This window comes from Pyricularia oryzae, chromosome 2, assembly GCF_000002495.2.
Source record: "Pyricularia oryzae 70-15 chromosome 2, whole genome shotgun sequence".
NCBI lineage: Eukaryota > Fungi > Ascomycota > Sordariomycetes > Magnaporthales > Pyriculariaceae > Pyricularia > Pyricularia oryzae.
In genome coordinates, this window is record NC_017850.1 from 5,927,144 (window position 1) to 5,949,412 (window position 22,269).

Below are 22,269 nucleotides of genomic sequence, written 5' to 3' on the forward strand. Positions count from 1 at the left end.
ATCGCCAATGGTAAGGTTTACTAATCACAGGATATACCGCTCCGTGCCGTTGCAACCATGGTGGCGATGCAATGAGTGTGTGTGCCTGTCAGTGTGTTTGAGCCCCGCAGTGCTCCCGCCTGCCGAGGAAGTGTGTCTGGCGGAGTACAGGCTGGTGTATTCCGTCACCAAATTTCAAAGTACCCTCTAGCCAGAAAATATGGTTCCAAGATAGGTAAGTATAAAAGCAATTATATTTACCTTTCCAGCCTGGGCGGGTAGCCAGGCTCCAATTTCAAGGTAGTAAGCGGATATTCTTTGTCTCGACACGGTTGCGCTCGGCGACGAACAAGGGCTTGACGGAATCTGGTCGGTGAACCGGGAGGAGCTCAAGTGATCCGTAGACCTTCTCTGTCAGTATTGATACTCTGTAATGCATGACTCTCATTTTCTTTACCATCACGCAGCCACCCCCGCTCGCTCTTGTTATAAACGAATGCGAATTCATGCCCGTTGCCAAGACTTTGTCAAGGAGATTAAATTTCGCAGTCTAGGCGAAGGTCGGCGAGGAGCAAAAAACAAAAGAAATCCCCACAGCCCCCTGGCCGCCGAGCAAGCAGCGGGGTTTGTCCAACAGTTGTTTGCACTTATTATCACTAGTGCTACAAGTCGCTAGGTGGACTTTTTGTCAAGTCGCGGACGGCACTAGGTACCACAAGATGAGAGGGAAGCTTTTCAACAGCCACCGTTGCGGACCCATCGTCACTGGGAACATTGAAATGTGAAATGTGACAGGTTGCTAGCAGTATCAGGTACCTCGACCTTGCCTTTTAGACGCAGTTGAACCAAAGCAGCTCGGCGGTGGCACAGCCATCCCACATCGGCGTGCAGCAAAAAAAAAAAAAAAAAAAAAATCCACTCCGTTCTGCGACCATGTCTTTTGTTGCAGCGTGACAGGGGTTATTTCGCAGCGTACAGTACAGTACCGCCGCACTTTGCCGGCGTAACGGGCTCTTTTTTCTCCCCTCTTTCCGATCCACGCGAGTTCTCCCTTGAGTCGACGTCTTGAATGGTACAGCATAATACCTCTGATTGGTCTTCGCCCATTGATATTTTCATGCTCCAGAAGCCCCGTTCATTTCGCCTCCTTCCTCCAAAACCGAGCTGCCTACCTGCATTGGTAGGTACCTTGACCGTCTAGGCATCTTGGGTACCTATTTGACCAAACTCGACCAAACAATGGATTTTAGTTATGGATAATTGCAGAAACACCTGGGATCCAAGTCGCACAAACTGAAGGTGGCAGTTGACCCAACAATCGGAAAGAGGGGATAAAATATAATAATAAGGCAAGGAAGGAAATCGAGGATGAAGAAGTACCAAAGAAAAAAAAAAAAAAAAAAAAAAAACATGCACGACAGCGCAAACCCTACCCGGATATGGAAACATGTCCGCAAATTGGGTTACTTGCGATCTATCCTGCGCACCAATGGCACTCTGTATCGCTTCCCATCCTACTCTGTCGGCTCGGGACTGAGGACTGCTGCGGGCTGTGGTAGCAGTAAAAGACAAGATGCCTGGTGCAAGACAAGGTAATAAAAAAAAGGTAATGCAGATTGTTTTATCCACACTACATCTGCCGCTTGCTGTCCCCTTATTGCCAATGACAGACGGACTCGTTTTCTGGGCAACCACACCTAGCTTACCGGGCTAGGTACCTTCCTTCCCTACCCACCTTTAAAACTTAACGCGATCGCCTACCTACTCTTGACGTGATGTGACCCCATGCTTGAGGCTTTTCTAACTCCCGTGCTGTTCTAGCTCATCCCTTTTTTTGTTCTCGCTTCATCATAACCTTGTGTACCTGACGCCTTCTGCCGCCAGCGGAAACTGCAGATAAATAAGTTACCGCTATTGGACCCATCTGATTGGAAGTGGCCTGATTGTTAAACATCCTCCATAAGAACGGGCCACTGTTCCCTCTGCTCACAAGTGGCGACAAATTATCGTTTTTGGACCGGAGAGAGCCAACCGACAGGCTTTATTTTTTTCCAGATTGCCGGCTTTCTTGGCCAGAAACCCAACCTAAAGTATCGACCCAAGAAAAACATTAAAACAGCTGATTCGTATCTGCTGCAGCCGTTGAGCTGGATTCAATCACCCCATCCATGCTGGGTCCGGTGCATCATAGCGGAGACGCGGCGAATCGAAGCTTAGCAACAGCTCACGATGGTGGTGCCCTCGGTGCCGACACAACAAGGCGATGATGCCTGCGTTCCAACAAGGCGGATGCGGCAGAGCAAACCGAAAACAAAGACGGGGTGTAAGAACTGCAAGTATGTCAATGCATTTATTTCACTCCATTTCTATTTTATACTACTCCGGATCATCGGCTCTTCCTTCGTCGCACGTGCCTTTGAGCGGTCCGATCCGATCCCTTCGTTCCTACCTTCTATCCCAACTTCATCCATGTTCATCCCTTCTCCACTACGATGTACAATGGAATGGAAACCCAGCATTTACCTTGCCTGAGCAACCACCTTAGCATCTAGCATATGTACCTGCCTTCCTTAGTATACTACTACTACTTAATATCACCAATCTTCATACCCGATTTTCATAAACTTTTTTTTCCACCTACCTACCTAACCGTTGCATTCGGTATATGCCTGTCCGCCTGTCGTGGGTTCGTCCAGACTAACTCGACGACAATGACGCCCATACAGATTACGAAGAATCAAATGTGACGAAAAGCGACCCGCTTGCACGCAATGCACTCGGTCCAAGAAGACGTGCACTGGCTATCCGCCACCGGCACATAGCGCCAGACCTCACGAAGAGGTCCTCATAGCGCCCAAGCCAAACATTGCCTGCGCCGGCCCGATCGCTAGCACAAACGCTAACCCCCGAATCATCCGCGAATCTATCAAACTGCTCCCACGCCGTCGACCCCAGCGCCCGGCGCTATACCAGACCCCTGCACCTGGCCTCACGTTTGATCTGCAGGAAGGTCAGTACTTCCAGTTGTTCCGCTCCAACACGGCTGGCGAGCTATCGGGCTATTTCGACAATGTGTTCTGGACCCAGACCGTACTCCGGGAGTGTCATGACTCTGCCGCCGTCAAGCATGCCGTAGTGGCTCTGGGTGCCCTCTATAAGGCGTTGGAAAAGTTCACAGAGTCGCCACCTGGCTCTCCATCGTCTAGTGGGCACGCTCCGGGCAGCCCACGCGGCCAGGAGGCTGCCCATATTCACTGGGAAGTGGCGATACAGCAATACCACAAGGCCTTGATGGCACAAGTCAGCCTCCCCATGAACAGCAACGATCACAGGTCAAATAGGACACGGCTCATGGCCAGTGTTCTGCTGGCATGTTTTGACTCTTTCATCGGCGATCACAGACAGGCCATATTACAGATCCGGAGCGGCCTTGGTCTGCTGGAGATACTCCGTGCCGAACGGAGAAAGGCCATGCTGGCGAGGCCAGAGGAGCCCGTCGAGGACGAGCTTTTGCAGATGTTCACGCGGCTGGCCATCCAGGCCAAGTCGTACGACATGGCCTTCCACTTTCCCGAACCATATGTCATCCATTTGGTTCAAGCACCAGCCAATCCTGCGTCGCCAGGCGAATCTGGCGGAACCCCAGTATCTATTCATCAGGAGCCCATACCTGAGCGGTTCTCATCGCTCATAGAGGCAAGGGTCGCGTGGGACACGCTATGTGAACAGTTACTCCGCGCCACCGAGTCGATGGCACAGTTGGCGAATGGCCCTCCCAACCTCCTGCCCCAGACCATGATGATATACGGCAAGGCCTTTGCTGCCCGCATCCACAGCTGGGCTCACGCATTCGATCACATACTTGCGTCCAGGACAGCACCTGGTATCACCAGCCAGGAGAAGGCAGGAATTTCTGTTCTCAAGATGTTCCAGATTATGGGTGAGATACTGTTTCATATGACCTTTAAGCATAATGAGATGGATTTCGACAATTACAAGCCTTACTTCAGGACCATCGTCGACCTGGCATCTGAGGTTGTCGGAGATGAGGAAAGGCGCGCTGCTGAACGTCGATGTCCGGACCGCAGCTTCTGCGCCCACCAGCATGTCAGCGGCGACTTTGGTCATTCGTTCGACATGCTGGGCGGCCAAGAATATACGGTGCACCACGTCAAACCCAGCTTCAGCGCTGACCTTGGCATCGTGCCGCCATTGTACGTCGTTGCAGCCAAGTCGCGTGACCACATCATCAGGCGGCAGGCTATCCAGTTGCTACGAAGCAGTGCAAGGAGGGAAGGCATGTGGGACAGTCAGCTCACAGCACAGATCGGCACGTGGATCATGGAGCTGGAGGAGTCCGTGGATGAGGAGGCGATCCATGAAGATGAACTGGACATAACTCGCGCGTCTCATTTGCCAACTCCACACGCGAGCCCTACTGAGGTCCCAATCGCGTCGTTCTCATCGCCGAAGCAACGTTCGGCCGGTCAGGGACAGCGGGGGAGCTTTGACAGTGACATACCATTGGGCCCCGGCGGGAATGCGAGGTGGGACGCGCGACTTGAGAGCAGCAGCAGCGCTGGAAACGGGTCGATTTCAGCCTCGGCAGAGAGAGTTGCCGCCATGCGCGTCGTTCCCGAAGATAAACGTGTGCTTCTCAGGTCGGCGGAGTTTGATCTGCGCTCGCACGTCGCTGTGCTGAAGTGTGGAACCAGAGGGCTGTATCCGGGAGCACCTGATAGGAGACTCAGGGAGACGAGAGTTGTGTGGTAGAGGGTGTTATGTTTGTCTTTTGGAGTATTGATTAATATTTGCAGGATATGATCTTGAGCATATTCCCCCCTCATTTCTCTGCAAGCTAAGGCGCCTGCCAAGAGATATACCCAGGAATTCTTTGATTTTCTTGGTTGGATTTACTTGTTTGGTTTTGAATACTTGATCGGTTGCGGCATGATGTACGAAGACCAGGAAAGAAAAAAAGAAAAAAAAGAAAAGCTGGACAAATGGTTATACTCATAGCAAATGAAATGCGGCTGTTCTTTGAGATGTGCCGTGGATTCGTTGTTGGCATGAGCGTAAAGAATATGATTACTGGGTGCGAAAATAATAATTCAAAAATCTCATCTTGTAAGAATGGAGCTCGGTTCCTTTCAATGAAGCTTTGGAGCTATGGTGGTGCGATTAGGAGCCATTGGGGAGTCGTTCTATCTGAAATGTGGGACCGGCAACGCGCCATTCCCTGTCGATGCAGGAGCCTAAACTCGTGCAGACTTTCATTGCAGTAGTGCTTAACATCTTGACGGCAGCTAGCTCCTAACGTAACAACGTATAACCAACTATCTGTCTACCCGATCTAGGCCACAACGCGCCAGTCTTTCGCTTGTGAAAAATCTTCCAGCGCCGGAGCTTATACCAGACACAACCTTGCGCGCGTTCAAATCGGCGGCGCAGCAAAGATGGCGACAGCTGCAAGGAAGAGGAATGCATCAGAGGCACTAGAGGAATTGACGGGCGTCGACTCGCCAGCATCCAAAAAGTCTCGGCTCGACAACGACGATGATACGGACCTCGACACAGGGTCTAGGGAACAAGTGCCAGAACCAAGGCAAACATTAGAAAACAGCAATGGCAACGATAGCACAAACAATAATGGCGCCACTGCCGAAGCAGACGAGTTCGACAACGACGACGACGACGAGAGCCCAGCAGCGACAGCCGCACCATTGAGACAATCCGCCCCTACTGCAGGCTACGATGATCTGTACCTGGACACGGTCGACCGCAACGTGCTCGACTTCGACTTTGAGAAGCTCTGCTCGGTCAGCTTATCCAACATCAACGTCTACGCCTGCCTGGTATGCGGCAAGTACTACCAGGGACGAGGACCCAAGTCACACGCCTACTTTCACGCTCTCGACGAGAACCACCACGTCTTCATCAACATGCAGACGCAAAAGGTCTACGTCCTACCCGAGGGCTACGAGGTGCGCAGCTCATCCCTGGACGACGTCAAGTACGTCTCGGACCCGCGCTACACTAGGGACGAGGTTGCGCGTCTGGATAGGCCCGGCAAGGCGCCGATGGCGCGCACGTTGGCGGGCAAGGAGTACGCGCCGGGATTTGTAGGCATGAACAACATCAAGGAGAACGACTACCTCAACGTCGTGGTGCAGGCGCTGGCGCACGTGCCGCCGCTGCGCAACTTTTTCCTGCTCGAGGACCTGTCGCAGAGCCAGAGCGAGCTGGTCAGGCGGACGGCGACGCTCTTCCGCAAGATCTGGAACCCGCGCGCGTTCAAGGCCCACGTCTCGCCCCATGAGCTGCTGCAGGAGGTCTCGCTGCGGTCCAACAAGCGCTTCACCCTGACGGCGCAGTCGGACCCCGTTGACTTTTTGTCGTGGTTCCTCAACAACCTCCACCTCGGCCTCGGCGGCTCCCGCACCAAGCCCGGCAGCAGTATGGTCCAGCGCGTGTTCCAGGGCAAGGTCAAGGTCGAGTCACAGGCCATCACGGCCAAGGCCGACGCCGACGACCGGCTGCGGTTCGAGGACGCAGAGGTCAAGGTGGACGTGTCGCGCTTCCTCCTGCTGACGCTCGACCTGCCGCCCGCGCCACTGTTCCAGGACGACGACGAGGAGCGCAGCATCATCCCGCAGGTCGCCCTCACCACCATCATGGCAAAGTACGACGGCGTCTCGGCCCAGGAGCACATGAATCACCGCCGCCGCTACCGCCTCATGCACCCGCTGCCGCCCTACCTGGTCCTGCACGTCAAGCGCTTCAGCCAGAACAAGTTTGTGTCGGAGCGCAACCCCACCATCGTCACCTTTGACCCGGAGACGCTCGACGTCTCCCCCTACGTGGAGCCTGACCCCAACCACCACCCGGCTACGGGCGAGCCCATCATCTACGAGCTCGTCGCAAATGTCGTCCACGAGGCCGTCAAGGCAAAGGACGACGTCGCCGACTCGAGCGAGGAGCGCAAGACCTGGAAGGTCCAGCTCAGGGATCGCGCAAGGGACGAGTGGATCGTCTGTCAGGATCTCTTTGTCGACAAGATCCGCGGAGAGCTGCTTTACCTCGGCGAGACGTACCTACAGGTATGGGAAAGGAAGAGGGATCCAAAGAGGAAAGGGAAGGCTGCGTAGGCTTGATAGGAAACTCAAAAAAAATATGTATATAATCTTTGTGTGGTTTAATAAGAGCCAGCTTTGACAGGCGCTTGGTTACCATTGATTAGTTTGTACAATCTCCCATAGTGATTGTTCATACAGGAAACTAGACGGACATGCATGCATCAATGACGAAGTGCCAATTCTTTTTTTCTTCTTTTTTTTCCAGCCTTATATCACCCACGTGTGCGCTTAGGAAGAGGGTGGCCTCGTAGGTACCAAGGTAATCAGATAGGTAGGTAGGTAAGCAGGTAAGTACCTAGGTCGGTAGTATGGAATTAGGTTATGTAGGTAGGTGGGCAGGTAGACAAGTAGAAAGATAGGCCAAGTAGTCCAATGTGTGGTCAATGCATATAAATATTGACAGTACGTGCATAGCATACGCAATCCTGTTATTCGGTAATGCAGTCATTGGCGGGAATTGATTGTCCTCCTTGTCATTCATTCAATGAGCCTGACTTTACAGTACAAATACAGCAGAATTTCTCCCCGGGCGTCGAAAGCGATGTGAACCCACGGCTGAGTTAGAACCTGGAATACCAGTAAGAAGTGGAAAGAAAACGAACGCAAGACAGAAGCCGCAGGAAAACATCAATGCTTTCGCCTCAATACGCTAACAAGTAACTCATAGCTCATAGCACAAGAAATGGGGAATGGGGAGAAAACAACAAGAGAGAATCCTGCCCAAAAAGAAAAAAAGAAAAAAAAAAGGTATATGCATCCGAGATGATTTTGAATATCCCCTATGCCAAGTGTTGATGCAATTCCACGTCCCAGCATCACCGTACCCATCCCACCACAAAACACAAGCCATAGTACATAGCCGTAGAAATTCCTCGCTCCCGACTCGGCGGATTCCGCCGACGCCGAAAAAAGGCAGTGTGATTCAAAGAAACATATGATCTGGTAGTATACACAACAAAGATGCCAAACCCACCTGAAGCATGAATGCTTTCAGAATGGTACGAATACACGGGAGTCCCTGGATATGGGAGTAGGAAAATGGTATACTGCGGATCAATGACGTGGCGAAATATTGTGGGCGCAAATGGGCAGGATCATCGGGGGGAAAAAAAGTTAAAAACTAAGCTTGATGCCTGATGCCTCTCGGGCATCGGGCAAGGACAAGCTTGTAACTATTGAGTCGCGCCGCTGCCCTGCTGTTGGCTTTGCGACTGCTGCTGTTTCTGGTCATCCCCTTGACCACTGCCATACTGCTGTTGCTGCTGCTGATTTTGTTTACGCTTCTCCGCGTTCCTCTCGCGGCGCACTTCATCCAGTGCAGTACGTTGTTGGAGAGACCCTTCGTGGCTCTTCCACTCAATCTTGGTGTCGGGAGGGAAGCCGAGGATCCGCTTCATCGTTTCGCTGTGACATAATTTGTTAGTACGAGGGTTGGCATGGCACTTGCAAGATTTAAGTAGTCCACATACCGGATCTTTACAACCTTGCCGCCGTCCCTGCGGACCCAGACGCTCAAAATATCCTCACCATTCCTGACGCTCAGCACCGCACCACAGACCTCTTCGCTGGCGTCGGAGAACTGGTCGCCCACTATAGCCAGCAGCAAGTCCTCCCAGTACCGATCCGCCACTCCCTTCTTGAGCCGCACGATCCACTTTCCACCTGCCCGGTTTTCGTTGTCTTCCCAGATCGGCCGGATATCCTTCTTGAAAAGGTGATAATCCGAGACCAACGGGAGGGTAGAGGGCCTCTTGAGGTGCGCATACACGGCAAAAAAGTCCTCGACCGTGCCCACCTCCGCCATAGCGTGCAGCGTCTTTTCGTACTCAATGTAGCCGTTCGCCTTGCTTATGGGCGGCCGGAACCAGAATACCCACGGCGTGCGCAGAGGGTGCCGTGAGGGCCCTCCCGTCACCGAAGATGTGCCCTTGGCCGACGCCGCCTTGACGCCCGTGCCGCCCCCACCCAGCCCACCTTCCTTGGCGCTCTTCTCCAACCCAGGGGTCTTTTGGCTGAGGCCCATGGCGGCGTCGAACGGGTTCCCTGGTGACTTGGGCGTCTTGGCCGACCCGAAGGATGCGAACGCGCCAGAACCTAGGCCGAAGGCGCTGCTCGCGCCGCCGACGCCCGGCGACATGAGGGTGCCTCCGGGCGTCATGGCCGAGTTGAACGGAGCCTGAGCCTTGCCGCCGTGCGCTGAGCTGTCACCGCCCAGGCGCCTGGAGAAAGAGCCATTGCGGGTGGCTGCGTTCGCGGGATGGGATGGAGTATCACTGTTGCCGCCGCCGGCTGTGGATAGCGAAAGCTTGCTGGAGCTGTTTGAAGGGTGGTGGTTGGTGACTTTGTCAGCATAGGCAGCGCGTAAGGTTAAAGCCACGACTGGGCGGCAGACGGAGATTGGATGCAACCACAAAGAGGAGCTCCGCAAGACGCACAATGCAGGGGGTTACATACTGTGTCCGGCGACTCCATAGGTTATCCATGAAGACAAAGGGCGAAGGGCCGTGGAATGCGACTAAAAAGAATGTAGTGAGGGCGTCCTCGAGTAGCCGACTCTCCTCCTCGCAAAAGCTGTCCTCTCAATCGCGACTCGGCCTCGATCTATCCGGGAAAGGGGGGACCTCGGGACGCTCCAGATCGCAGCAGTGTTGTAAGCTTGTTTGCGGCCGGACAAAATCGTTAACGCTGTGATATGCAACTGAATGCTAGTTCAGTGCATCAACGTGCAGGAAATCGTGGGATCGTTGCGGGTCTGAAAGAGTGTGTTTATCGCGGTATAATGTCGTAGGCGTGTGTGTTTTTCTGTGTGGCGCCGCCTTGCTTCGGTTTATCAAGTGTGGTCGTAATTTTTGGTAAGGAGGTACTGGATGCCGTAGTCGAATTGAAGCGTGCGTCGGTCGGATGAGAGCTTGTGTTCTTGGTAGGGCGGCTGGTGGCTTGCTGACAAAATTGCTATACGGATGAAATTTGGAGCGAAATGTGGCAGTGAGTCTTTGGGTATCTATCTTTTTTTGTGATGCAGGAAATGATCTTGAAGTTTCAGTCAGAACCAACAGATCGATGCGTTGCAGACTTTGTGTTGTAAGGATTGGGGGTCAATTTTTCTTTGCTTTGCAACCCCAAAGTGGTGGCCTTCACAAATACTGGAGCCAGCCAGCCAGTGACTGAGCCCAGTCCAGCCCAGCAAAGACATCGGATCCATGGCTGGCTTTGCCCGCCGCGCGCATTGGAGAAGCGCGCTCCACTGCAGTTTTTCTCTGACGCCTCTGACGACTGGGAGGGACCTTGGCTTACCTAACACCATCCCCCCTCTGCCTGTTCTGAGGTACCGTAGTCAGGGTTCTCCACTCGGTAGATCAAACTACGCAGCTGATTTGTGCAACTGAGGCGTGGCCCCGCCCAACGGCTAAGAAACGTACCAGGCGGTGAAATTAGCGCCGTGGCAGAAACCACTCCTCGGTGGGCCCTCGGTTTTTTTTTTTCGTCCTTTTAGTCTTCGACGGCCGCAGGGTGGAATTCCGAGACTCTTCTCTTTTTTTTTTTTTCCACCACGGCCACAGATCCCAAAATCATAAAACAAATCGACAGTCAGCCCGCAACTTCGCGCTCAATGGTGCTGCCGATCTGGGACGGTGATGTCGAGATTAACTCCTCTAAATTGCCCTTGTATAAAACCATCATCCCGAGAGCCCCATTTGAGTGGCTGCCATGAGCCGATGATGACCTGAAACAAGATCTGGACATTCTCTCCCCTGGGATATGCTTCCTTCGATGACTTTGACTGCCTATCTATATATAAACATGCGCTAGATAACGCCTGCATTCTGGGAGTAATTACGGTCTTTCCGAGAAATCTCTCCGCCATACTCGGCGATTATTATGCAGGTAAAGGTATGTAAGTCTTTTCTATGTTGTTTGCACTCTCGAGGCTGTAACGATGACAACAGTTATCTGGTAATCTAATGAAACCTGGCCTGTGGACTGCTATGTCTACGAGCAAAGCTACGTTCCGGTCAATGGTTACAAATGACGATGACCCATGGCATCTATGACATTTCTGAACACTTGACCTTTCAACGGATTTCCCTGATCTTTTATCCATGTGTACATCTCACTGATAATTCGTTGTTTTAAGTGTGAACCTGGAGTAAGCAAATCACTATCCCGGTCTCTTAAATTTCAACGTAACGGCTATAAGACAATGCATACTTGAATTCAATACAGAAGTACCCGTTAGCCCGCTGTTGCTTTCAAGTGCTGCCTCCAATAGAGCAAGGCCGCGACCGGGTTGACAGATGGTTTGTTGCTTAACTAGAACTAGAACTAGTCTAGACCTAGAGCTGTTTTGGTGTTGAGGATGGATGTTCCCCTTGATATTTGAACGACATATCCCAGCCTAGGTAAGATCTCAGTGTATCATACATAGATACGTAGTTAGGTAGGCATGCAGGTACTTATAGTATTTTACGATTCTTAAAAAGATTACACAATACGTATTAAGTGATACCTGTATCAGTTGGCAATGGGCAACCAAGTGCGGACAATGTATCACCCACCCAAAAAGCACTGTGGGGCCAAGTGCTATTCAGCAACCACCGCAAGCCTGGTGCGACTGACGGCAACTGCCGAGCGCATTTAGGGGGTCGAAGAAAATGGGTTTTGGTATAGATCCACGTCACAGGCGATTTTTTACCCCCCTTCTCTAATGTCAAGTTTTGTTGTTTTTCACCTGTCAATTTGCAATTTACGGACAATCACTCAGGCTGCAGATCAAAACATATTTTTGTCTCTTAGTTTCTTTTGATTTTATCATCATACCCATAATCCACTTTCCTGGCTTTTCTAAAATAGATCAAAAAGTTATACCCCTCGCCCTGTGTCGGTGCCCCGCATCAGTTTTCAATCGCAGATCCAGTCGCACCTCGTGACTCGATCTAGCATCAACAAGGAATTGGCTTCCAGGGCCTCCATATCTTGAGCCTCAGGATTGCCCACCGCGAATTGAGGACGACGCTACTGTGAGGTAGAAATCGATTCGCTCTTCCTGCCCATCACATATTGGACATTTCTGCTCTTTCGCCATTGAGCAACAAACATCGGCTCCGAATCATCACAGCCCATCAGCATCATGGACAAGATCACAGACAAGATAGCGGCATTGCCGCCAGATGCCTCTTATTTTTCCCTAGAGTTCTTCCCTCCAAAGACAGCCATGGGTTTCTCCAACCTACGGGATCGTCTTGACCGAATGGCTCGCGCCCTTCGTCCCCTCTTTGTCAACGTTACTTGGGGTGCCGGTGGTTCAACCGCCCAGAAGTCTCTGGAGCTGGCAGAGATCTGCCAGCGAGAACTTGCTTTGACCACATGTTTGCATCTTACTTGCACGAACATGAGCCGAAAGCTGATTGACAAAGCGCTGGAGGATGCCAAAGCCTTGGGTATCAGGAATATCTTGGCGCTCAGGGGTGACCCGCCTCGCCCGGGGGAGTACGCCATTCCCGACGACTCGGAGGGAGACGTCAACGAATTCACCTGGGCAATTGATCTGGTCCGATACATAAAGCTGAACCATGGAGACTACTTTTGCGTCGGTGTTGCCGCCTATCCGGAGGGCCACGCCGAGGAGAGCCATCCAACCAACCAGAGTCTGGAGCATGACCTGCCATATTTGGTGGAGAAAACGCAGGCCGGCGCCGACTTTATAATAACTCAGCTCTTCTTTGACATCAGTGCATATGAAAAGTTTGAGAAGACCCTGAGAGAGCACCCAAGCGGTGCCTTCAAGGACATCCCCATCATACCAGGGTTGATGCCCATTCAAAACTACCAGATGATCAAGAGGACGACCAAGCTCAGTCATGCCAAGATACCAGATCCCCTCATGGCACGTCTGGACGCGGTGAAGAAGGACGATGAGCAGGTCAAGAAGGTTGGAGTGGATATCATCAGCGAGTTGGTTGACCAAGTCAAAGAGGTCAAGAACAGAAGCTCTGGCCCCAAAGGCTTCCATTTCTACACACTTAACCTGGAGAAGGCCGTTTCATTCATCGTCGAGCGTACAAACCTCATCCCAGCGACTACACCAGATGACGATGAAGTCGCCGTTGTTGACGACGTAGCTTTGCCGTCTATCCATCTCAACGGCGCAACACCAGCCAAAGACCATCTGTCGGTATCGTCACTTCACCCGCCAACGCACACCAACTCCCGCAGACCGTCAACCATCGGGTCCGATCCGCGCAACCGTGTTATTGTTAGCAGTGGCCGCCCAGCTTCCCACCCAGACTACGAAGCTACCGGGTTTGAAGCCAGCGTGCCCGCACAGGCAATCAACAGCCGCGCCAACACCCTCGCCATCTCTGAGGGCGAGGGCGTCCTGGGTAGGGAGGCAACTTGGGACGACTACCCCAACGGAAGATGGGGTGATGCTCGTTCGCCCGCTTACGGTGAAATCGACGGCTACGGAGTCAGCTTGCACATGTCGGGGACACAGGCCGTCCAACTCTGGGGCAGACCGGCTACAGTGGAGGACGTCAGCAACATATTCATGCGCCACCTAAGAGGTGCACTGCCCGCCATCCCATGGAGCGAGGAGGAATTCAACGCAGAGACCGAGACCATTCGTGACACGCTGTTGGCACTCAATTCGCGCGGATGGTGGACCGTCGCCAGTCAGCCTGCCGTCAACGGTCTGAGATCCAACGACAGGACTTTTGGCTGGGGTCCGCAGAATGGGTTCGTCTTCCAGAAAGCCTTTGTCGAGATGTTCCTGCCAAGCAAGGACTGGAAGGCGCTCCGCGAAAAGCTGCTGAGTGAAAAGGACGTTGTCTGCTTCTACGCTAGCAATGCCAAGGGAGATTTCGAATCGTCGGATGGCGGCGGCGATGCCCCTGATGGCGCCCCCACGGGTAACGGGTTTGCGGACGAGCAGCCACTCCCCAGCGGTAGCAGTACGAACGCCGTCACTTGGGGCGTTTTCCCTGGCAAGGAGATCGTCACACCGACGATCATCGAGGAGGTCAGCTTCCGGGCCTGGAGCGAGGAGGCGTTTGGCATCTGGGCAGAGTGGGCAAAGGTGTACGGAAAGGATTCCCCGAGCGAGAAGCTGCTAGAGTCGCTGCGGGCTGACTTGTGGCTTGTCAACATTATCCACCATGACTACATCGAGAAGGAGGCTTTGTGGGATTTGTTACTGAAATGATAAGTGTTGCGCTTTGAAGGGGCGACAGCTGGAACCATATGCCGGGGTAAACAAAAGGAAATTCAAGGTAGCAAGGAAGCGCCGATACCATACGATTCTTTCCAGGGTGCGTTTCGCTTGACAAGTGGATGGATGTTGTGGCGTCTTAAAGTGGCTTGATTTAGGCAACTGTCAGATACGGTGTAGTTGTGCATTCTATCGGCCGAGACGACTGTTGTTCGTGCCAAGAAACCGATTGTGTCCCGGACGGATGGCTCCATCTCGAGATCTCCCCTATCGAGACCCCCACGAAGGATCATCTCAACTTTGGCTTGATCAAGATCTGAAATAATTACCCAAATCAGATTCTGATAGACAGAGTTTGTTCGTTGGTTAAGTGGGGCCAAAGACCAGGCATGTCGCCGTATACACATCCTGTCAAGTTTGCTGAGTTGTTGGCCATGTTAGGATAACCCAACCGAGACAGGCCCCGTTACGCTCTACGGTACACGTCAAATCACAGGCAAGATCAAAATTTGTTGATAGGTTGACCTTTGCCAGTTGGCCAAAGCATCCCCCCATGCACATTGATGGGGTTAGCCGTGCCCTACGGAGTAACGACATAAACTCTTGGCAAGATCGAAGCTAGGAAGGCGATTCCGTGCAAATGGCTCAGACACGGAAGCTGGAGATGTTTCCCGCATACGCCATGGTGACATTTTACCGATGGGACGGGATGGAAGAAAAAACAGAAAAAGAATTCTGGCAGCGGGAGGCGAGGGAAAGGGGCCCCGATCAAGCAATGTGAAGAGTGGACCTTTGGGTGCCATGATGACCTTTAGCCGTAGTCGGATTGGGACAATGGCTTACCGGTAGTACTGTACAGTAGAAAAGAAAGAAAACAAAATAAAACTTCAAATTTGCTTTTCTTTCCAGATTTGAAGGTCGGTCTGCCGGCGCCCCCGTAACGGGCGCAGAGCGAGAGAAAAAAAACTCAGGAAAAAAAAAAACCTCCAAAAAGCCAGCCCGCACGCCAGACAGTAGTCTCCCTACGCCCCAGAACTCGCTTGATACAGACAAGGGGTGCAACAATCGCTTGGCGGGCGGGTTGTTCTGATCCAAAACAGGGTGGAGCCTGGATAACACAATGAGAAGAGATTTCTGGTCGGATATCACCGCCGAGCGCGGACCGTTGTCCCGACCTTTTTCTCGGGGTGCTACGAGACCAACTATGGGACGCTCATTACTTGGTAATTAGACCGGAACCAGAACTTGTTGGGAAGTGCTAGGTACGTATACTGTTATTTCTTCATATATTTTTATTATTATTATAATTATTATAATTTTGTGAGTTGATAATCGGTGAAGGGATGTTGCGTATGCAAGTTGGAAGCTAATGTGTACTAGACTGGGTGGTCAGAACATGTCAGTATTACAGGCAGGGCCCTCCAAAGGTACCTTTGGTACATACGGAGTGCGGAGTATATGGAGGTTGAGTTTGTATCCGTATGTTATTAGTTGGAGTTACGAAGTACATACTTCCGTAGTATTCCGGAGGTGCGCACGTACTCCGTAAAGAGTGTCGCGTGTCCCTGCCTCTTCCGGACCAATGAGTTGTTGTACATCCTTTTTTGGGGGCTTCTTCTTCTTCTTCTGGGTTTTTTTTTTCGTTTCCCCTTTTCGTTCAGGGGTGTTCGTCCGAACATTTTGGGTTGGGTTGCAACCCAACGGGGACCCTTGTCATCCCATGAGCCGCATCCCTGCCGCCCACTTCAATATCGGGAAAAGTCGGGGGAAAGCTGTTTGAAGTCTCAATCCCAAGCTGTTTGGACGTTGACGATCTCTTGTGAATTGGGTTTGAATAGTTGGCTTTTTGTTATGAAGCCAACCGTTTACAGTACACAATTTTTTCTCCGATATGCCAGCGCACAAGGTCCACACTGTATTCGTCACAATATATTTCCCTCAAACATAAACCACAAGCGCTTTGCATAAGAGACAATTGATGAAAGACAAACAATATCATCAAAAAAGACGTCTGGTCAAACCATCCTCAAGTTACGTAGTATGAAAACCCACCGGCTTGGGGCTACGGATAGACTCGCCGGGTACGCAATGAATTGGGAATGTGGAGAGATGTTCGAGATGACTTACTTCTTCGAAATGGTTGTCGAATGTAGCCTCTAGAGTGGAGCTGTTGGGGTTCGGGACGACACGCGGAGCTCCACCGTCCCATTCTTCTAAAGTTTCTAGGAGCAATTGAAGCTTGTTCATTGGTTAAAGAAGTTCGCGGCTTCGCGTCCCCTGTTTCGACGTTTGCTCAGGCCGGTTTGTGGCTACGTTCAATTTTTTGTTAGATTCTTTTTCCCAATTTCTTCTCTTGTATTTAGCGGGCTTGCCCAAGTTATTGTTAGATTATTTGCTGAAGAAATTGCCCAAGTCCCCATACTCTTACGTACGAAATACCACAAGCTCCGCTGTCAAGCCGCGCACGAGGTCAGGGAAAGAAAGTACGAAGTAACTAGTCTACCGTAAGCATAAATCTTTACGAGAAAAATAGGACTTGTTTGCAGGACGTGCTAAGTCCGATCAGCGGAGCTCGTAGCTCACTAGGAGTAGGAACTGAGGCCACGGCAGATCCCCTTCGCACGTTACGAATAGCCAGCCAATGTTTCGGAAAAGGATGCCGTTACCTCGAGCCCCCTATGCAGTAGTTTGGGTGGTAAAGCAATTTGGAAAAGACCAGAAGGGCGTATCGCAATCTTTCGGTCAGACAATCGGAAACTCGTTGCTACTCCAGTGGGCAAACGTGACTTGATTGCGTCGCAACAAACTCCCGAAAGCGGAGCTCTCTTGGATCAAGAATCCTCCAGTTCCTGGCCCTCACCGAGCATCCCCACCAGTGTCCGTCCCCCAGGGACAAGACAGCCTAGGTGGGTAGGACAGGGCTCCGCTAAAAATCTGCGGAGGTCCAAAGGGTCGGACCCTTGCAGGTACCTGCAAGGCTGTTGCTAGCAGAGTGCGCTTCGTCGGGTAGCTAGGTAGCTGCTAAAGGTACCCTGGACGGGTTAGCTTTTTCTTTTTTTCTGCGTTGCTGTCAGCCCTCACACCAAGGCGGCAGGCGTCAAGCGATCGACTTTGTGGCCTTTTTTGTTGCGCGAGACGCCCCTACCTCAGCAAAAAAAAAAAAAAAAAAAAAAAAAAAAAGAAGGATACCGGATCCGATCATAAAAGCCCCGGTCAACGGCCTCGTGATGTGTGTTCGTGTCAGGAATTCCTTCTTATTCCTCCTGCTGTATTACATACATGCCATCATAACAAATACCGAGCCCATTGTGTTGGGAAGTTCATAAGCAACCACACACACGCCCCTTCGACACACATAAAACAAAACGGAAGAAGCCTGCCACCAAGCAGGTCCTCGATGACAGTGAAGATCGCAGCTGGATACACTTTCTAGGCGTATCGGTTCCTGTAAGGTGGTGAAACATCTCAAAACTCCTCCCTAGTGCTTCTTTAAAGTGCCCCACAAAAGCTCACTTCCCCCTTGGTATTCCCAACCAGGGTTTTCCCGCGTTATATTAAAAGAAAGTCAGGACGTCCCGCTGCCCACACGACATCCCGACTACTTCTCGTCGTCCGATTTTTAATAATAACCTTCTGTACCTTGTCCCCCTTTCTTTTATTGACTGCAACTCGTCTCTTGTTTTTCCCTCTTAATTTTCCTTCTCCCTCCGTCTCCTTTTCTTCTTGAAATGGTCCCAATGGCTTCCTACTCACACTCTTCTGCGAGCTCAGATTTAGTCTCGACGCCTCGATCAGCCTCACCCTCCACTGCCTCCCGTTCGGGCCGCTCTGCTTCCCGCTACTCGGTATCAAATAGGACGTCTATCTCCAGACGGTCTACCATAATGAACCAAGCTGCTCCTACCACTGCCATAGACATTGCCCAGATAGAAGAGGGCATCAAGATGGCAAACCTCGACACTCTCCGTGGCTACAGTAACACAACTCCCGCTCCCGTCCAACAGGCTATCAAGACCGAGTACACCCCAATGTCGCAGGCGGCAGGTTACCAGGTCATCAGGGAGCCCATGTGGAACAAGGGTGAGCCTTTTATTTCTTGCGCAAGAGTTCTTGCACAGCTTCAAGCATGTCATCCCATCCATTGATGGACCACTGCTGACGTTCATCCCAACCATGACAGGCCTGATGTTCACCCCCGAGGAGCGGGTCTCCAAGAACCTCACTGGTCTCCTCCCCCACACCATGGAGACAGAGGACATTGCCTGCGCCCGCGCCATGAAGATGATCCGCTCGCGCTCTACCAATGTCGACAGGTATCTATACCTGTCGAGCCTTAAGTCCTCAAACACCGACCTTTTCTACAGGCTCCTGATGGACAATGTGCGCGAGCTCATGCCGCTTGTCTACACGCCCACCATCGGAGATGTCTGCCTTCAGGTACGTCGCAAGCTTCTGCCAGCAGTGTCTTTTGGTCCTCGGTGTCGCATAGCAGAAAACTGACATATCGCAGTACTCTTCCCTCTTCACCCGCCCGGAGGCCTTGTACATTTCGATTAAGCAGCGAAAGTCTATCAAGACCATGCTGGCGAACTGGCCCTACCCCAACCCTGAGATCTGTGTCATCACGGACGGTTCTCGTATCCTGGGTCTGGGCGACCTCGGCATCAACGGTGTCGGTATCAGCATTGGAAAGCTTGCGCTGTACACTGCCGCTGCCGGTATCCACCCCTCCAAGCAGTTGCCCATTGTCATCGACTGTGGCACCAACAACGTAAGTGCTTCCATCGAAAGTTAGATCTGGTAGAGCCCGGAGTCTAACCAAAGACATCACAGGAGGAGAACCTGCGCGACCCTCTCTACCTTGGTCTGCGCTCCAAGCGTCCCTCTGTCCAGGAGCAGCAGGACTTCTGCGACGAGGTCATGCACTCCATCAAGGAGGTCTACCCCAACATGGTTGTCCAGTTTGAGGATTTTGAGACCGAGAAGGCCTTCAACTACCTGGACCGTTACCGGTTCGACCCCAAGCTGAACTGCATGTTCAACGATGACATCCAGGTATGTGTGGCCCCTTAGTCTTGTGCTGTATAGCACCTGCCTAGTCTGGCGATCGGTCCGTGCTCGGTCGTGTATACACTAACCTTGACACTTGCCCCTGATATAGGGTACCGGAGCCGTGGTTCTCGCCGGATACATCAACGCCGTCAAGCTGAGCAACGTTCCGGTTGAGGAGCAGCGTCTTGTCTTTATGGGCGCCGGAAGTGCCGGCGCCGGTGTGGCTCGTCAACTTGTAGACTACTACCGCAATGCTCACGGCATGTCCGAGCAAGAGGCCAAGGACAAGTTCTACCTGGTCGACACCAAGGGACTTATCACCAGCGACAGGTTCGACGGAGCCAAGCTTCCTTCTCACAAGCGCTACTTTGCCAGGGACGACAACAACGGCCATCAGTTCCAGACCCTGGAGGATGTTATCGAGTTCGCCCGCCCTAGCGCCCTGGTCGGTCTGACTGCTACCTTCGGTGTCTTCACTGAGAGCATCGTCCGCGGTCTCAAGGCTAGCGTCGACGCTGCTGGCCACAGAAACCGCCGCCCCATCCTCTTCCCCCTGAGCAACCCCCTCACCAAGGCCGAGTGCACCTTCAGCCAAGCCATTGACTGGACTGATGGAACCGTCATCTTCGCCTCGGGTTCTCCCTTCGCACCCCACACCGTCAAGAACGGTGACAGCGCAACGACGTACTACCCCAACCAGGGAAACAACGTCTACGTCTTCCCTGGTATCGGACTGGGTGCTATCCTCGCTAAGGCCAGCAGGGTCACTGACGAGATGGTCTACACTTCTGCCGAGGCCCTTGCCAACTGCCTGAACGCCGATGAGATCGCCACCGGTCTGATCTACCCCCGCATCGACAGGGTCCAGGACGCTTCCTTAGTCGTTGCTAGGGAGGTGATGAAGTGCTGCCGTCGCCAAGGTTTCAGCAAACTTGACGACGAGTTGTGGAAAAGTTGGGAAGAATGGGGGGACAATGCGTTAATGGCTTGGATCAAGACCAAGCTTTACAAGCCTCTGAAGGAGTAGAGAAAATTATGCGGTAGACAAAAGTTGGGTTGATTTTCGTTTCTTTTTTCTTTTTCTTCTTCACATAATCTTTTGTACGTCAAATACCCACGTAATACTCCAGGATCCACTCCTGGTACACATGGCCGTTGCCAATGAGAAACAGGCTCAATTTAAATTCTAGACTACATTAAAACACGTCTTCAGGTGTGAACGCTAGCTGCTACATCAGCTTCTGTGACGGTGCATTGATTGATCACAACGCTAGATTTTGTCTTGTGAATTATTATGAAATATCAGGTTCAAAGCCAGCCGTATTCGCAAGTTGAACGGTTCAATTCAACTTCGTTTCTTTGAACCACCATCACGTGAGCTGTGCCAACTTGAATTAAATGCAACTTTTGCATCCTGAATTTGTTGCACGGATCCACAAACTCAGTTAGTTCCTGCACAATAATCGAGGTGACAACGCGTGCCTTCAGTTCTGAGATCCTCCTCAAATCTCAAAGCTCAAAAGAGCATTTTCAGGCTACGCGGGATGGAGTAGTCAACCGACAAGATGGCATTTCCTGGAAAGCCTGTGTCGCAGCTTGTAGGCTCAAACGGTAAGTACTGATATCAAAGAATAGATCATCAAGTTCAAAGCTGAATCGCTGACGGCAAAGACCAAAAGGACCCATTCATGCTGTCGCATACTCAGCATCGCCAGGCACGTACATTCTCACCGGCTCGGCTGACCGCTCAATCCGACTGTATAATCCACAGCCGACGACCTCTGCCGCCGATGGATCCCTGCCAGAAGGCCGTCTGATCCAGACCTATTCGGCGCATGGGTACGAGGTCCTATCCCTCGCAGTCGCGGGGGACAATGCGCGCTTCGCCTCGAGCGGCGGCGACCGCACCGTCTTCCTGTGGGACGTGGCGACTGCTACAACGCTGCGGCGGTTCAGCAACGACGGGCACTCGAGCCGGGTCAACTGCGTGGCGTTCGGCGGCGACGGCGACTCGGTCCTCGTCAGCGGAGGCTTCGACACGACGGTCAAGCTCTGGGACTGCAAGGGCGGCGGCAATGGATCCAAGCCGATCCATACCCTGACGGACTCGCGCGACGGCATCTCGGCGCTGGCGGTGCGCGACGCCGAGGTCGTGGTGGGCAGCGTGGACGGCCGCGTCCGCACCTACGATGTCCGCATGGGCCGGTGCGTCGTCGACGTTGTCGGTCCCAGCGTCACCAGCCTCTGCCTCTCGCGGGACGGCAACGCGCTCCTCGTCGGCTCGCTCGACAGCTCCCTGCGCCTGATGGACCGCGCCGCTGGCACCTGTCTGCGCACGTACCGCGCCGAGGGCAGGTGGCGGAACGAGAGCCTCCGCGTGCAGAGCTTGCTCGGCGCGGGGGAGAGGTTCGTCGTCGCCGGCGACGAGCTGAGCTGCGATGCCGGCGCGGACGACACCGCCGATCAGGACGGCAAGGTCTGGGCTTGGGATATTCTTACCGGTGAGGTCGTCGCCACGCTCAAGGTTCCATGGACTGCGGCTGCGAATGGGGCCGGGGAGCGGAGGAGGCGTGCGGTCGGGCGGGATGGGAAGGAGAAGGGGCGTAAGAATATCATGAGCTGTCTGGCATGGAGGGAAGGCGGCTGGGGGAATCAGTTTTGCGTTGGAGGAAGCTCAGGGGTGGTGACGGTCTTTGGCTCTGGATAGTTATGCTGTGACAGGAGTATAGCATCATTACTCCTGAACCTACCCTGCACATGAATATGTATTGTGCTAATCTAGGAGCTCTTACTAAGGAGTTGTGCGAAGCTTCCGCACTGCTAATAATTAATTGGCTACAACTCAAGCTTACTTGGGACCTTGACGTTGCTACTTAGGTCGATCGGGTAAGGCGT

The 22,269-nt window shown here is 52.6% G+C and overlaps 7 protein-coding genes across 7 annotated transcripts; 5 read left to right on the forward strand and 2 right to left on the reverse strand.

Moving 5' to 3' along the window:
- The first annotated feature begins 1,028 nt into the window (after positions 1-1,028).
- Positions 1,029-5,080, forward strand: MGG_08168 (uncharacterized protein). Its single transcript, XM_003715092.1, has 2 exons — positions 1,029-2,315; positions 2,706-5,080. Exons 1-2 carry the CDS (start codon positions 2,209-2,211, stop codon positions 4,750-4,752), a joined length of 2,154 nt encoding a protein of 717 aa, XP_003715140.1. The 5' UTR covers positions 1,029-2,208; the 3' UTR covers positions 4,753-5,080.
- Positions 5,081-5,266: 186 nt separating this feature from the next.
- Positions 5,267-7,295, forward strand: MGG_08169 (U4/U6.U5 tri-snRNP-associated protein 2). The gene has a single exon (XM_003715093.1). The coding sequence runs from the start codon at positions 5,436-5,438 to the stop codon at positions 7,125-7,127; it is 1,692 nt and encodes a 563-aa protein (XP_003715141.1). The 5' UTR covers positions 5,267-5,435; the 3' UTR covers positions 7,128-7,295.
- A 201-nt stretch (positions 7,296-7,496) lies between these two features.
- On the reverse strand, positions 7,497-10,242 carry MGG_08170 (translation initiation factor eIF4E3). The gene is made up of 3 exons (XM_003715094.1): positions 9,570-10,242; positions 8,585-9,430; positions 7,497-8,519 (listed from the first exon to the last, which is right to left on the reverse strand). The coding sequence occupies exons 1-3, from the start codon at positions 9,596-9,598 to the stop codon at positions 8,288-8,290; spliced, it is 1,107 nt and encodes a 368-aa protein (XP_003715142.1). The 5' UTR covers positions 9,599-10,242; the 3' UTR covers positions 7,497-8,287.
- A 1,520-nt stretch (positions 10,243-11,762) lies between these two features.
- MGG_08171 (methylenetetrahydrofolate reductase 2) lies at positions 11,763-15,208 on the forward strand. The gene has a single exon (XM_003715095.1). The coding sequence runs from the start codon at positions 12,244-12,246 to the stop codon at positions 14,314-14,316; it is 2,073 nt and encodes a 690-aa protein (XP_003715143.1). The 5' UTR covers positions 11,763-12,243; the 3' UTR covers positions 14,317-15,208.
- Positions 15,209-15,524: 316 nt separating this feature from the next.
- Positions 15,525-17,629, reverse strand: MGG_15833 (uncharacterized protein; the record flags this gene model as incomplete). The annotated part of the gene is made up of 7 exons (XM_003715096.1): positions 15,525-15,593; positions 15,835-15,948; positions 16,450-16,544; positions 16,755-16,816; positions 17,183-17,292; positions 17,406-17,467; positions 17,602-17,629. 7 exons carry the CDS (start codon positions 17,627-17,629, stop codon positions 15,525-15,527), a joined length of 540 nt encoding a protein of 179 aa, XP_003715144.1.
- MGG_08173 (NADP-dependent malic enzyme) lies at positions 17,441-20,580 on the forward strand. Its single transcript, XM_003715097.1, has 5 exons — positions 17,441-18,402; positions 18,503-18,759; positions 18,833-19,093; positions 19,156-19,377; positions 19,484-20,580. The coding sequence occupies exons 1-5, from the start codon at positions 18,051-18,053 to the stop codon at positions 20,399-20,401; spliced, it is 2,010 nt and encodes a 669-aa protein (XP_003715145.1). The 5' UTR covers positions 17,441-18,050; the 3' UTR covers positions 20,402-20,580.
- Positions 20,581-20,773: 193 nt separating this feature from the next.
- MGG_08174 (mitogen-activated protein kinase organizer 1) lies at positions 20,774-22,261 on the forward strand. The gene is made up of 2 exons (XM_003715098.1): positions 20,774-20,985; positions 21,054-22,261. The coding sequence occupies exons 1-2, from the start codon at positions 20,940-20,942 to the stop codon at positions 22,079-22,081; spliced, it is 1,074 nt and encodes a 357-aa protein (XP_003715146.1). The 5' UTR covers positions 20,774-20,939; the 3' UTR covers positions 22,082-22,261.
- The last annotated feature ends 8 nt before the right edge of the window (positions 22,262-22,269 follow it).

Coding starts and splice junctions, on each gene's coding strand:
- MGG_08171 (XM_003715095.1), top strand. CDS start 12,244: ATGGACAAGATCACAGACAAGATAGCGGCATTGCCGCCAGATGCCTCT.
- MGG_08173 (XM_003715097.1), top strand. CDS start 18,051: ATGGTCCCAATGGCTTCCTACTCACACTCTTCTGCGAGCTCAGATTTA. Junction 18,403..18,502: donor GGAGCCCATGTGGAACAAGG/GTGAGCCTTTTA, acceptor CAACCATGACAG/GCCTGATGTTCACCCCCGAG. Junction 18,760..18,832: donor TCGGAGATGTCTGCCTTCAG/GTACGTCGCAAG, acceptor GACATATCGCAG/TACTCTTCCCTCTTCACCCG.
- MGG_08169 (XM_003715093.1), top strand. CDS start 5,436: ATGGCGACAGCTGCAAGGAAGAGGAATGCATCAGAGGCACTAGAGGAA.
- MGG_08168 (XM_003715092.1), top strand. CDS start 2,209: ATGGTGGTGCCCTCGGTGCCGACACAACAAGGCGATGATGCCTGCGTT. Junction 2,316..2,705: donor ACGGGGTGTAAGAACTGCAA/GTATGTCAATGC, acceptor ACGCCCATACAG/ATTACGAAGAATCAAATGTG.
- MGG_08170 (XM_003715094.1), bottom strand. CDS start 9,598: ATGGATAACCTATGGAGTCGCCGGACACA. Junction 9,431..9,569: donor CTATGGAGTCGCCGGACACA/GTATGTAACCCC, acceptor CCCTTCAAACAG/CTCCAGCAAGCTTTCGCTAT. Junction 8,520..8,584: donor GGCAAGGTTGTAAAGATCCG/GTATGTGGACTA, acceptor ATTATGTCACAG/CGAAACGATGAAGCGGATCC.
- MGG_08174 (XM_003715098.1), top strand. CDS start 20,940: ATGGCATTTCCTGGAAAGCCTGTGTCGCAGCTTGTAGGCTCAAACG. Junction 20,986..21,053: donor GCAGCTTGTAGGCTCAAACG/GTAAGTACTGAT, acceptor AAAGACCAAAAG/GACCCATTCATGCTGTCGCA.